Raw genomic sequence first — 13552 nt, 5'->3', positions numbered from 1 at the left:
TTGCAGCAAAGTGTTGCAGCAAAGTGAGCAATTCATCCAGTTAATGTGTGGACCATGAAAGTGTGAATTATGCCTCCCATCTGTTACCATTAAGTAATGGTAGTTTGATCCAAAAGACCTGGAAAGAAACATAGATTAGTTTGTTATCAATTGCAAGCCGAAACAGTATCTTTAGTAAAGTGGTGCATTTATTTTGCTATTAAATAGGGAAAGGGTCAACTTTTTTGTTTTTGGTGGTTTCTCCCACTGGGAGGTGCCAAAATCTTTACCAATTAATTTCATAATAACTGTAATGCTACTATCTAACAGAATGAAAATACTCAAACATATTCATCTTAATCACCCCAGCCTATGTATGTAAGAGTAATATAACAGATGAGACAGAAACAGGCTAAACTGCCCTCACTTGTCTACTTCACTCAGGCACATTGGGTCATTTTGCCAAACCAGCGGTGAAAGGTGAAAAAAAGGACAAACTATAATCATTAAACTCCATAGAATGAAGAAAGATCTTATGTTTCTATTATGGTAATAATAATATGCTGCCTGGTTACTTCCTGTTATTCTAGTCATCGCCAGTGATAGAGAAATCTTTATTACTATATTAGACACTTGGAACCCCATTTTCCTCCAGCATGGTCACATTCTGGGTGAAATCTCACATTGTCATTGTGCAGAGCAGGAAAAGGTATAGTAACCAAGACCTAGTGTCACTCACATACAGGCACCTCAATGTTGTGTGAAAACTAGGTGGAAAATCTTTCACCAATGTCACCACATAGCTGTCACGGCTGTGAAGCTGGTCTGTGCCATGGTGATCATTACTATCTCTCCTCTCTGCTCTGATATTGCTCTGTCTGTGTAGCCTAATTAGACCCCACTTACTTCACCTGTTGACTCCCCTTTATATGCCCTGGTTACCTGCTCCTCCCTGCCTGATCCTGTTCCCCAGTATTCTAGTTACCTGTTTCCGTCAGTTTTGATCTTCTTCTTTCCGACTTACCTTTCTGTCTATGACTGTGTATTTGTTTTTTTTTCCTAGAAAACTTCTATTCTGCCTGCCTGTAGGCCACTTAGTAAGTAACTTTTGCTGTACATTTCTTCCATGGACTCGATAACCTTCGGGCAATTAATTAGAAGCGGAATTGCTCAAGACTGTTGTTTTTTCATCTGATGTTTTTTTCTTATCGGACACTTTCAGGTGTTACTTTCTGCCTTTGTTGCTACTTTGTATTTCAGTTGTTACTTTGTATTTGCCTCTGTTGCCTTTTTTCGCTAATAGTTTCAGCAGCCCTTAGTTCTCCTCTTTTCCCTGACCTCTCACCTGTGTTGGCTCCCTCGCCGCCCAAGACTCCAGCTCCTCTGCAGAAAAGCTCCATTCTCTTCTACGAACTCCATCAGCAATATTAACTACTCTGAGTGTAAGCTGTCACTCACCTTCTCTCTCCTCCATAGATTTTCCACACCAGTCACCTGCAGTCAACTTCAAGCCTCTCCACCTGCTGCATCACCACTTTTGTATTCAATATAAATTATTTATTTATTTATTTATTACCTTCCAACTCACTTCTTGTCCTGTGCTTACTGGGTATGACAAGTCAGACATTACACTTAAGAATAGGAGCAAAAACTAAATTCGGGCCACAATTGAGCCAGTGTGCCGCCTTTTAAGTACAGTGCAATTGTTTGGAAAGAAAAAGCTGTAAAAAAGCAAAAGGGAGGAAAAAAGAAGCAACAAAGAAGGAGAAAAGGAGTCTGTTAGTTAATACGTGGAGATGAATTGAAATAAGCCACAGCAGAGGCAGTGGCCTGTGGGTTTGAGGGGCAGCTGGAAGGCAAAGGTGAGAGGAAATGTGGCCAAACCCAAAAAGGAAACTAAGAGATGTAGAGAACTCACAAGTGTAGATGTGAAGGAGAATGTGCGTGTTTGTGTGTGCGTGCTTACTATGTTAAGATAAAGTGTTGCAACTGCATCACCCATAGCAATAATGAAAAAAACTTGGGACTATTGGACTGTTTTTTTAATAATTTCTGCTGTGCAAATTAAAAACTGTCATGCACAAAACATGATAAAAATCTATTAAAAACTAGGTTTGAAATTAAAAGCACAAGGGATGGTTGGGCATAAATGTACATTTTGCATCAGAATTGTTTAATTTGTATAGTTGTTTTTCCCAAATGTTTGAATGATGTCATTCCAACTTTTAAATATGCTTTTTTTGTGCATAAAGCCACTAAGAGTTCTGGGGGCGTCACTGCGATCTGCTGTGTATCTGTTCACTAAATAGCCCATAACTTTGCTGCAGATGGTAACTAAAGCAAATGCAATGTGTTAGAAACGTAGTAACATACTGTACAACGACAACAACAAAAAAAGGCATCAAGCTACTTAGAAATGAGTTTCTGAGGTCACAGCATTTCTGCATAAATGTCAGGAGAACTTAAAGCGAAGCTGCGTTCAGCAGAAGCACTGACAAAGAAAAGCTGTGGTGGGCCATTTCTCCGCCCTTTGGCCAACCGCTGAAGTTGTTTACTCAGAACAGAACTGACTCTAGGTGTCAACAGGATATGTAGTGAGAGGAGAATTACATGAGCAGACTAATTTTAGCTCAACATATTATACCTGTTGTTTTATTTTAGTTTTTTAACTGTGCTTATTAAAAGTGCCAATCCTATTCTTCTCTTTTTAAAAGAAGCAACATCAGCGTTTGCTCCTAAAATGTATAATATTCATAAAACTTAGTGCTTAGTACTGTTTGATTAATTATTAGTTTTAACTAAATGCCCTCATGTCACCAAGGGATTTATATTGGGGGGGGGGGGCTTTAGCAAGGCTGTAACATACTTGTGAGCAATCGGTGAACGTTAAGATCAAAAGTCCCGCCTTTCCAAAAGACACCAGGCCAGATCAACAAGATTAGCCTCAGAGCAACACCCAATGAAACTAACCAGTCTTCCAACTTAACAAAACTGATCATCGGTCCCTTCCTTCTCATGAACCTATAGGCGCATCTCTATAAATGTGTGTAGAGATGCATCAGTTACTATTGGTCTTAAAAACCTGATGGAACAAATTACACTTGTTTTTCACCAGCAGCCTCAACAAAACACGAAGCCGAAAAGCAGTTAATGATGTCATAGAATGACTCAGCAGTTGAGTGTGTGTCCATAACTCGTCCACCCTTTAATGACATGTGCGATGCTGTGATCTTCGTATTAATGATAATAATAAACTGTTTTGGTCATCCACAGTTTTTACCAAGAGATAAAACGCCAGTGCAAGGCCAGTTTCCTGAGATTTAAACAGTTAGAAATGAAAGGACGCTTTGTAGTCACACCTCTTATTCACACCGTTTGAAAATCCAACCACAACACTGCTAAAGTTTCCATGCATCATTTGTTTGTCAGTGGTGACTGTCAGTGTGCACTTATCCGTGTGTGTCAGCTGTACTCTGGTTACTTTTTTGAGGCCATATTCTGTTGGGCTGCATTATTACATGTTCTTGGCAGCGTTGTTAGGTCTGTCCAACACTGCACTTTACCATTAATATCTTGACATTCATCGATTTGCTAATTTGTTGGTTGTTGTTTCACTGCAAAACCAAAATTCCATTTTATAATAAGCACTGTGACATATTTTCTCACGCTGCTTCACAACAAAGTCAGCTGGCTTCATGTGTCAGCTGGGTTATATTAAGTGGGGGTTTTCTCCTAGGTTCACATGGGTTCCGTCACTCACAACAGTACACACCTGCTGAATCAGAAAGTCTTTAATAGTGTTTCCACTATACGGCGGTGTATTGCCACTACCTTGTAGAAATGGATGGTTTGACCACAACCACGTTCTGTACTGTGAGTGGATCACATGATAAGTAGGAGGGTCATCATTCATAATGTGGAGCTTGTCAGTTGGCTCAATGGCACAATGTACACCGCACGCAGTACATTGCTACAAAACTAACACCTATTGGTATTCATGTTTTCTGTGCCTGTATTGAAAACCTTATCATGCTCTTATCTTTTCAGTCCTTTTAGGAGTGATATAACCAATATAAGAGAAGCTAATTTGTTCAAATTCAATCTAACCCTAATCCTACACTACAGAATAACCAAACATTTAGAGTTGTAAGGTCAGTGCTACTGTAATGGCAACAGTTACTGCTTTTTTGATCAGAAAAAAAAAAAATCCCACAGTGCAAATGTTTGGAAAAAGAAACATGTTGAGCAATTAGTCTTTATAATTAGTGCTAAAGTTTAAAACACACATTGTAGGGACTAATCCAGAGCGCTGCTCGTGTACATGATGAAAAGTTTACCCTGAAAGACCACAGTCACGTATACAGTCTAATCAGGCAGAGGCTCACTTTAAGCTGGGGATAGACCAGGGGCACTGAGAGCCTGCTGTGTACACCACTTTGCTTCACCTTTCTCTCTCTTTTTTTTTTAAACAGCCACAGTGATATTTTTGTGTTCGCCAAAATGCGTAACCATACTGGAGAGTATTAGCCACATGTTAAGTCCACCTATTTGGAAATATAAAACAAATTAAAAGTGTTCTAGTTCTAGATTATTGTACTCTCAACGGCCACTTGATTGTACAATGTAATGCAATCTGATACAGCAGCTCTGCCATGAATTCTACATTATTATAATATCTTGGTTTTGAAGTTGAAACAGAAAGGCGATAATTCTACTCTCTGTTTATTATTGAGGTCAAAGTGGGTGGTGGCGTCGTACTGGAGATCATTGTTGGAGGAGGTGGTTCTAAAGTTTTGCCTATGCTGTTTAAAATGAATGAGTCAAACTAGTTATGCTAAGTCTCCATGTCTTTCAGAGAATCCCATGAACGCTTTTATCAGAGTGACTTATTGTCATGTGTTCAGATGGTTCATATATATCCACTGTTGTTGTAATACAGTAATACGCCAACATAATGAGTAGCCAATCGGATTGGTCTGAACTTGTTCCCTCCCACTAAATATGGTTTCACTTCCTGTCTCTGTCTCTTATTTTCTATTCCCCTGTTTTCACATCCTTTCTAGTCTGTTCAGTGACTTTACATTCATCACCGCCCCTAATTAGTTACACCTGTTCTCCTGGCTATTTAAACCCAGCTCTTGCCACAGTCTCCCTTCAGATCATCCCCCTGCATGACTTTAGTGAGCCTTCCAGACAGTCTCTGTGGCCTTTGGATCATTGTAATCTCTTTGTCTGCGATCCCCTGCCTGAGATCTGCCTGAAGCCTGCTGCTAAACCAGTTTTGCCTATTACCTGTCTGCTAAACTTGCCTGCCTGCTAACCTGTCTGCCTATTGCCTACCTGCTAAGTGGCTAACCTGCCTGCTGGCTGTCTGATCAGTCTACCTGCTGATTCCTCATGTTGTCTGCCTGTCTGTAACCCATCCCTCCAGACTCCATCCGGGTTCCTTCCCCCATGTACTCTCCATTGTAAGTCCTTCATTACTTATTTCCGGATTGTGCAAATTGGATATTGGAATGTTTGATTATTGCTATTGGCTCTTGGGATTCTGGGTTGGACCTTGGATTATGGACCTTTACTTTGACACTGTGATAACCTGAATGTTTACTACTGGTTAGCTGTTCTTCTACAACAAAAGAAACATTTTTCTTTATCCTGAGCTCCCCTACAGTACCTATGCATTACACACCTGCAGACATTCATCCCTAGTATGCAATTATCCTTCTCCCCTCCACTCGACTGGTCATCCATCATCTGACCTCCCTCGTGGTTTCCCCTTTTTGTCTGGCTCCTGACTCACTCCCCTGTCCCAACTACATTTTTCTCCCCTACAAGAACTTCCATCTGGTCCTGCCCTTCCAGGACCCTTAGTGACTCTGTTCAGTCTCCCCTCTTTTTGAGAACAAGATGTATGTGGACTGATTTTATTTGGAAACTGGACATCGAAGGCATGAACATGCATTTTTATTACAATTTATGTTTAAAGATGAGACAACTAAAGTGGCCCTGAGTGCTCCGGGCACTGCAAAGCAAGAAACGTGTGCAAATAACCAAAGCACAGCAAACAACGCAGGTGCAGCATTAGGAAATGCACTGCAAAAACCCACAACACAACCAAATTGAGAATGGTGCTGCAAAAGCCACAACAAACAAATGACAAGCAACTGGAAGCAACTAGAAAGAAATCTACAAATCTAAATGTCCATCACTTTTTAGTGTTCCCTGGTAACATTGCTATGACACTAAAAAGGGACTTGACATTTAACAGTTACTACTACAAGAATAAAGTTTTCCTGTGCAGAGGGAGAAGAGGAGCTGAGAATGGAGCCTTGTGGTGCTGCATGGCTTTTACAGATACTGTCTATGCCACCTGGTAGCAGTGACCTGTTGACTTGAATGCACAGAGAAAGAAGCTTCAGTTTGAAGGAGGGAGCAAAGCTGAACAGGCTGAAAGAATGTTTGATAGTAAAGCTGGTGATGAGTGCATGAAGTAGCTTGGTGGTGGAAAGAATTTCACATTGATCTTTTCAAATAAAGCAGCAAAATCCTTTAGGAGGGGCTGGGGGCACAGGGAAGGGACTTTTGTGTTATGTCTAAACTTCAAAATTGGCTGAATGGCTTAATGAGACTGGCGGGAATCTTTTATTTAAAAAACAGATTCTTGATTAATACTAAGAAGCTAAGAAGGAATTCTTGCTTGCAGCCACCTTGGTTATGTTTCTGACCTTTTAAACAATTTGTCATTGTATAGAAAAAGCACAGGTGACAATAATGATGGCTAATCTATGCTACTCTAAATAGTGAGAACATTAAACAGAAAGTTGATAGATAAATAAAAAATATAAAAGGTGTTAGGTGTCAGATTCTGTCATAAATAACCCCCACCATCTTCCTGGTCTCAAAGTATTTCTGTATGGCTAGCATGTGAGAAATAAGCAAAGCCGCAGGCAGCAGCTACACCGAGGGCAAAAGCTGGGGTGGGGCATTTCTCTGCTCTCTGACCAACCACTGAAGCGCTTTACTCATAACAGAACTGACTCTGGGCTTCAACAGGATATGTAGAGTGAGGGGAGAGTTGCATGAGGCTTCAACAGACTAATTTTAGCTCTCAAATGACTTAGTTTTACTTTCTCATGTATGTGCTTTCATAAAGCACATTTAATGTACGTACATTTTTATCATGTTAAAATTTTAACCAAGGACACAACCATACATATACTACGTATATATACATCTGCATTCTCAAAATGTACTATTGTATAATTACAATTAGTCATTTAGCGAACACTTATCCAAAACAACTTACAAATAAGTAACAGACATTGGGGGCAGCTTTTTGAGGTTTAGTGTCTTGCCAAGGGACACTTTGACATGTGGACAGAAGAACCAGGAGTCGAACCACTGACCCTGTGGTTTGTGGACGACTGATTTACCAACTGGGCAACAGCTGCATCTATTAAACAAATTTTGCTGAACATGTAGTATTACGTTCTAATTAAGTTAAATGGGCTGCGATATTTCCTCCAAGTAATTCCCATTGGAATGTACCAGGCATATAGCTCATTACAATTTTTCAATAATTTGGGACTTGATTAGCACCCTACACAGAGCGTGCACGCTTAGGCACACACACACACACACTCAGCAGTGCAAGCTTTGTGTGGCTAAAACAATGGGTAAGAAAGGTAAAAAAAGACCCTTTGTATTCACACCTTAAACCAACGTGCATCAGCATGAGATGCTGCAATGTTTTCCGTACGTCACTTGTTTGTTGGTGGTAAATATGAGTTTGTTAGTGTGTGACAGTGCGAAACAGGACACAATGTGCATCAAGTTATTTGGTGCAGAGGATTTGTTTTTAAATTTCCCATTGCAGTTTTCTGTGAACGATTGATTTAGGTGTATAGAAATTTAAGATACAGAATGCAATTTATTTCTTTAATAAAAAAAAAATTCTCTAACACCTATAATTTTGGAGGATGTGGTGGAATCCTCCTGTGACACACTCTCTAGGCATCACCTGCAGCAATATAGAGGCGTTCTTTTCCAAAATCATTTGAGGATCACGCTACTGACCAAATGACACAAAGCAACATCTTCTTCTTGGTTAGTTTGGTAATCAGCATTCTTATTGTTTCATGAGAACGACGACTTGAAGGGCTGTGCAGAGTGTAAAGGCCTTGCTCCAGACTGAAAACGAAAGGAGGCCCTGCTTTTGTGCTTGAACATTGTATTTATGCCTCTGAACTTTTTCAAAAAGCAGCTCAAGACTCATCAGTTTAGACATGACTTTGAATAGTGGCTGTGCCCTTATTTTTTTTTTTGTTTTTTTTTTTTGTAAAGCTCTAGAAAGGTGCTATGTAAGTAAACTGTGCTTACTAACTAAAGAACAAATAAACTCATTCAACATCTTTGGCTTGTGATCAACCACTTGTCCACCACCAATACATCCATTATCATAACCTACAGGTTAATGTATTTGTATGATACTGTAAGAATGGCGCTCTCAAATGTCTAGAAGCACGTCATGAAAAGAAGTGAAGCGAGCAAATGATGGTGTGACCACAACCACCTCCTAGAGTTTAACATGCTCTTCCTTCTGAAGAGACTGACCCACAGAGTGGGAGGGTCTTTGTTGATGCCAAGCTTCTCAATTGGGTGGCTGTCACAATATTTAAGAAGGCTCCTCTTTCTTTGTGAATCTTTAGAATAAATGGCTGCATTCATCTCTTGTAAATTCTCAGAAAAATCCTATTTAACTAGGAGGAACAACTTTTTTAACTTGGAACTTTTTTTTTTTTTTTTTTTTTGACAATATAGAAATGACATCTTCCTGGCTCCCTCCACAAAGTCAATGAGATGGGACTTAGGCCTCTTTTTATTGTGACCTTATAAAGTTGGTGATGGCAAGTTATAAACTCAGCATCTACTTCATTTAAGACAGTTGGGAACGAAGGAGCCAGAAGTGCAAAAATGCAAACTGATTTTCAGGATTTAGGACTCATTTCTATGGTACTCTATATATTACACATATAATAAGAGGATATAATAATGTAATGGCCAAATCTTATCTTACCCCATCCCTAGATGTGTTAAAGCCATCATGTAGCCACAAAGCTAGAAGATGACCAGAAAGGTAACTGTTTTATGTTCAGTGCTAATGAAAACCCACCAGTGTAAATCAGACTGACAGAATAGCACTGACAGTAGTGCAGAGATATTCACTTCAAAAGCACTTAGTCTATCAATGAACTATTTCTGCACATGGTAGAAGAACACAAAAGGGCAGGGAGGAGGAGGGTTTCCACTGGAGCACAGTGGAATAGCAAGTGTCATGGTGGTAGTACTACAAAGGGTTAATTTACCATCAGTCATATTTTCTATATTTTCTGTCCTTTAAAAATGACTTGACTTAATCCAAATCAATACTGTTGGACATCCTGTTTGAAAGAACACCTAAATTGTAGTTAAAATCAAACTAAGTCATCTGTTTTTACTCAGTGACATTTATCGCAACATTGTGAAAAATAAGCCTGCTGTTAACATTTTTTTTTGGTTTTTTTTGTCTAATCACTTTTGAAAGATGGTTAAAATTATTTCCACTGTGGTAGAACAGTGAAATGGCAACATAACACAGAGCCAATCAGATTGCTCTGAAATTGCTCCCTCCCACTTCATTTGGCTATATTAAAGTGAAACATCTTATATCATTAAATTAAACAGTTACACTTAAACGCGATTCATCAAAAAATGCTGCCAGCGTTTTATTTTCTATTGATGCTCAATGTGGGGCGTAAGTAGCCTATACAGTATTAAGAAAGCTCAGATTTACTGGAGATATTTATCACATTTTTATAAGTATTGTCATGTTATTCAATTAATTTAGCAGAGGGGATGCATAATTTAATCTGTGGTTTATTTGATTTTAATCACTGACTTGTTATTAATTATTGTTTCAGACAGCACAGAAGATCAGACATTTGTGACAAAAACTGTTGTCGTTGGACAAAATGTGAAACTCGAGTGTCCCCGTAACAGATCCATCAGTGTAAAGCACTACTTTTACTGGATCAGACTTGTTTCTGGAGGCTTTCCTGATTTTCTGGGAGGAACATTTGACTTTGATTATGATGGTGTTATTAAGACTCCTCGCATTACAGCAAAGCAAGAGGATGGAACCTTTGTCCTGCATATTAGTGAAGCAAAGCTAAGTGATACTGGAATTTACTACTGTATGAAAGTAAAACAACTGGACATGACGTTTTTGAAAGGAGTATTTCTAAGAATCAAAGGTAAATAAAAGGAGGCAAAAAGACTTTTCACATTAAAATGTAATCATGTTTGTATCAGACACCATTTATAAAAGCATGTTTGATTTTTGTTTAATTTTTTGTTACAATAATTAATTTTAAATATACAGTTACATTATTCAACCAACGTTTTTAAGGTTTATTTTTATCAAATTAAACTGATTTTAATTTATTTTCTAGGACCAGAACCCGATGTCACGGCCATCATTCAAGAGCCTCTGTCTGATCCAGTCCATGCAGGAGACTCAGTCACTCTGCAGTGTTCAGTCCTCTCTGAATCTGAGGGGAAAATGTGTCCAGGACGTCACAGTGTGTACTGGTTCAGAGCTGGATCAGAGAAATCTCAACCCAGTCTCATTTATACTCATGGAAACAGAAGTGATCAATGTGAAAGTGGTTCTGATGCTCGTTCCCCACAGAAATGTTTCTACAGCTTCTCTAAGATCATCAGCTTCTCTGATGCTGGGACTTATTACTGTGCTGTGGCCACATGTGGACAGATCTTATTTGGAAATGGAACAAAAGTGGACATTGAAGGTAACTGTTTTTATTGTTAATTCAATTATCAATTAGGAAATGGATCAGGAGCTAATACATAAATAATTAACTAATTTCTTTTCATTTTGTTTCAGAAACCAGTATATGGCTGCAGACAACAAATGCAGTTATTTTTCTGCTGTGTGTTATCTTGGCTTTAAGTCATATTGTTATGTTCCATCTCATTCCTGCCTTCAAGATCAATCACTGCAATTCTTGCAGTGGTAAGAGGTGTTACTCATATTTATCTATCTAATGGAAAGACTATGCTGCATCCTGGACAATTCCGATGTATTTTATATTTCAGAGTACGAAGCTGGCACAGAAAAAAGCGATAAGCCATAAGAAAAGGCAAAAGGTAAAGAACATAACAGTTGGATTAACTTTATCAAGTGTTATCCAGTATTTTATACTTTGACTTGTACATTTTTTTTCAGAGAGATGAGGACATGTGCGTTTATTCTGCTGTCATGTTTACAATGATCAAAGCTGGTGATGCAAAAAAAGGACATAAAAGCAACAGAGAAAAGGTTATGTGCTGCTGCAAAGGCCTTTGGTTTGTATTAGTGAGTTAACAGGTCTGTTTGGTATGTTTATGCTGTATGATTTAGCTGATGTCTGTGTAGGTTTGTTCTACAGTGGCCCTTTATGTTGTGTATTATAGATAGTTGTGAACCAGACTTCAATGGAATAAATAAACTGAATCATATGTGTGGTGGACATTGTTAATCCAGTCATTCTGTGCTGGGACAGATCGAACTGTATGAGAGGTTCGGAATTGTAGAGTCTCCATTTAACATAAGCACTGCAGATATGTAAAACATATGAATTCAGAAAGGACACATTTGGTTATATTGGATATATTTCTGTTGTGCCTACAGAACACAAATGACCTACTCCGGTAATGTACCTGAACATGGTGTTACTTTAACGTAAACCCTGTCCACATGGGCAAATCATAGATGCTATTGATGCAGCAGTATTTGCACTGTATGGTATTTCTTGAATAAAATATGAACCACTGATAAACCATCAATAAAGGTTGAAACACACAATCAAGAAGCAATAACACAGAAAACAGGCTGATATTTAGGTACGAGAGTAAAGATGTTATCTTGTAGCATTATTTTGTCATTTGCACCTGACTTATTCAAGGTACAGTAAACACAGTGGATGGTCGTGTGTAATCCCACTGGGCACTAGTGCATGTGTCCTGCTAACTTTGAAAGAAGCCAATTTGTTTAGTTTAAACTAGCTGTATAGAAAAAGTCATGTCAATCATATTTATATCCATCTATTATGTAAACAGCTTATTCTGTTCAGGGTCCGAGGGGGCTGGAGCCTATCCCAGCTGTCATTGGGCGAAAGGTAGGGTACACCCTGGACACGTTTCCAGTTTATCTCAGGGCCAACACAGAGACAGCCATTCACACTTACAGGCAATTTAGTCACCAATCATGCCAAACCAACATGCACACAAAGCTGTCCCTCTTCACGTCTCATGTTAGTGGGGCATTCAAAGACCATGCAGAGCATAGGTCGGCTGTGTTTCAATAACAAACATCACCCCAATCATTTTAAAATCAGATCTTTCCAAATTGAGCTATAAGTCATCTCATGAAAATTGTATGTTTTATGTCACAATATATATCACAGAATCAAAGTCATTTTTTCCAAGGTCAAGGACTGTAACCCAGTGCATTAATTAATGTTACACAGTAAACCTGTATTTTACACCTGTGTAAAGGTCATGAATAGAAAAACTGAAACAGAAAAAAATGAGCAGCTATTTTGTGGGTTTTTTTTAGTAGTGGGCAAACAAAAACACATTGGCAGCCTTACAGCGTACAGTACATCAGACACAATCAAAATAAGTAATACATAAAAAAATGTAAAGCGATATAGGGGTCAGGTTCTGAAATAAACACCACCCACCATCTTTCTGGTATTTCGGTATGGCTGCCATGAGAAAAACAAGCAAAGCCACCCACCAGCAGCAGCTACTGTGATGGACAAAAGCTGGGGTGGGGCATTTCTCTGCTCTCTGACCAACTACTGAAGCTGTTTACTCATAACAGAACTGAGTCTGGGTCTTAACAGGATATGTAGAGTCAGGGGAAAGTTACACGAGGCTTCAACAGACTAATTTTAGCTTTCAAATGATTGTTTGTTTTACTTTCTTGTTTATGTGGTTGTATGAGGTGCAGGTAATGTACGTACATTTTCATCATGTAATTTAGGATTTAAGAAAAGCTGCAACCATGCACATACTACAACCTTTATCATCTGCATTCTTAAAGTGAACTATTGTTAGTGTTAATGTAGATGTATTATTTGACCCTGAAGCTCAGAGCACTGCAAATTGAGAATACACGTGCAAATAGACAAAAAACAAGCAAATTAAAATAAACAACTTCATCAATTAGACAACACAGGCACAGCATTAAGAAAAGCGCTGCAAAAAGCCACAACACAAACTGCTGCTCACTGATTTCCAGGTTTTAGGGCTTATTCCAATGACACTTTAATAAGAGCGCATAGAATAATGTAGTGATAAAATCTTATTTAACTCATCTCTAGATGTGTTAAAGCCAAAATGTAGCCACAAAGCTACAGGGTAACTAGAAAGTCAAATATTTTATCTTTTGTGCTTATGAAAACAGAACAGCACTGACAGTGGTGCAGATATTTTGACTTATAAAAGTAACTATGTATATTGTTATGTA

The 13552-nt window shown here is 38.6% G+C and overlaps 1 protein-coding gene across 1 annotated transcript; it reads left to right on the top strand.

Moving 5' to 3' along the window:
* Positions 1-9711: 9711 nt before the first annotated feature.
* LOC137134134 (uncharacterized) lies at positions 9712-11315 on the top strand. Its single transcript, XM_067518649.1, has 6 exons — positions 9712-9772; positions 9939-10271; positions 10470-10826; positions 10922-11050; positions 11134-11184; positions 11264-11315. The coding sequence occupies exons 1-5, from the start codon at positions 9730-9732 to the stop codon at positions 11169-11171; spliced, it is 900 nt and encodes a 299-aa protein (XP_067374750.1). The 5' UTR covers positions 9712-9729; the 3' UTR covers positions 11172-11184; positions 11264-11315.
* Positions 11316-13552: the final 2237 nt, after the last annotated feature.

The sequence above is a fragment of the Channa argus genome, chromosome 10 (assembly GCF_033026475.1).
Source record: "Channa argus isolate prfri chromosome 10, Channa argus male v1.0, whole genome shotgun sequence".
Taxonomy (NCBI): domain Eukaryota; kingdom Metazoa; phylum Chordata; class Actinopteri; order Anabantiformes; family Channidae; genus Channa; species Channa argus.
The sequence above is the reverse complement of the archived record's forward strand: the minus strand, read 5'-3'. Positions and strand labels throughout refer to the sequence as shown.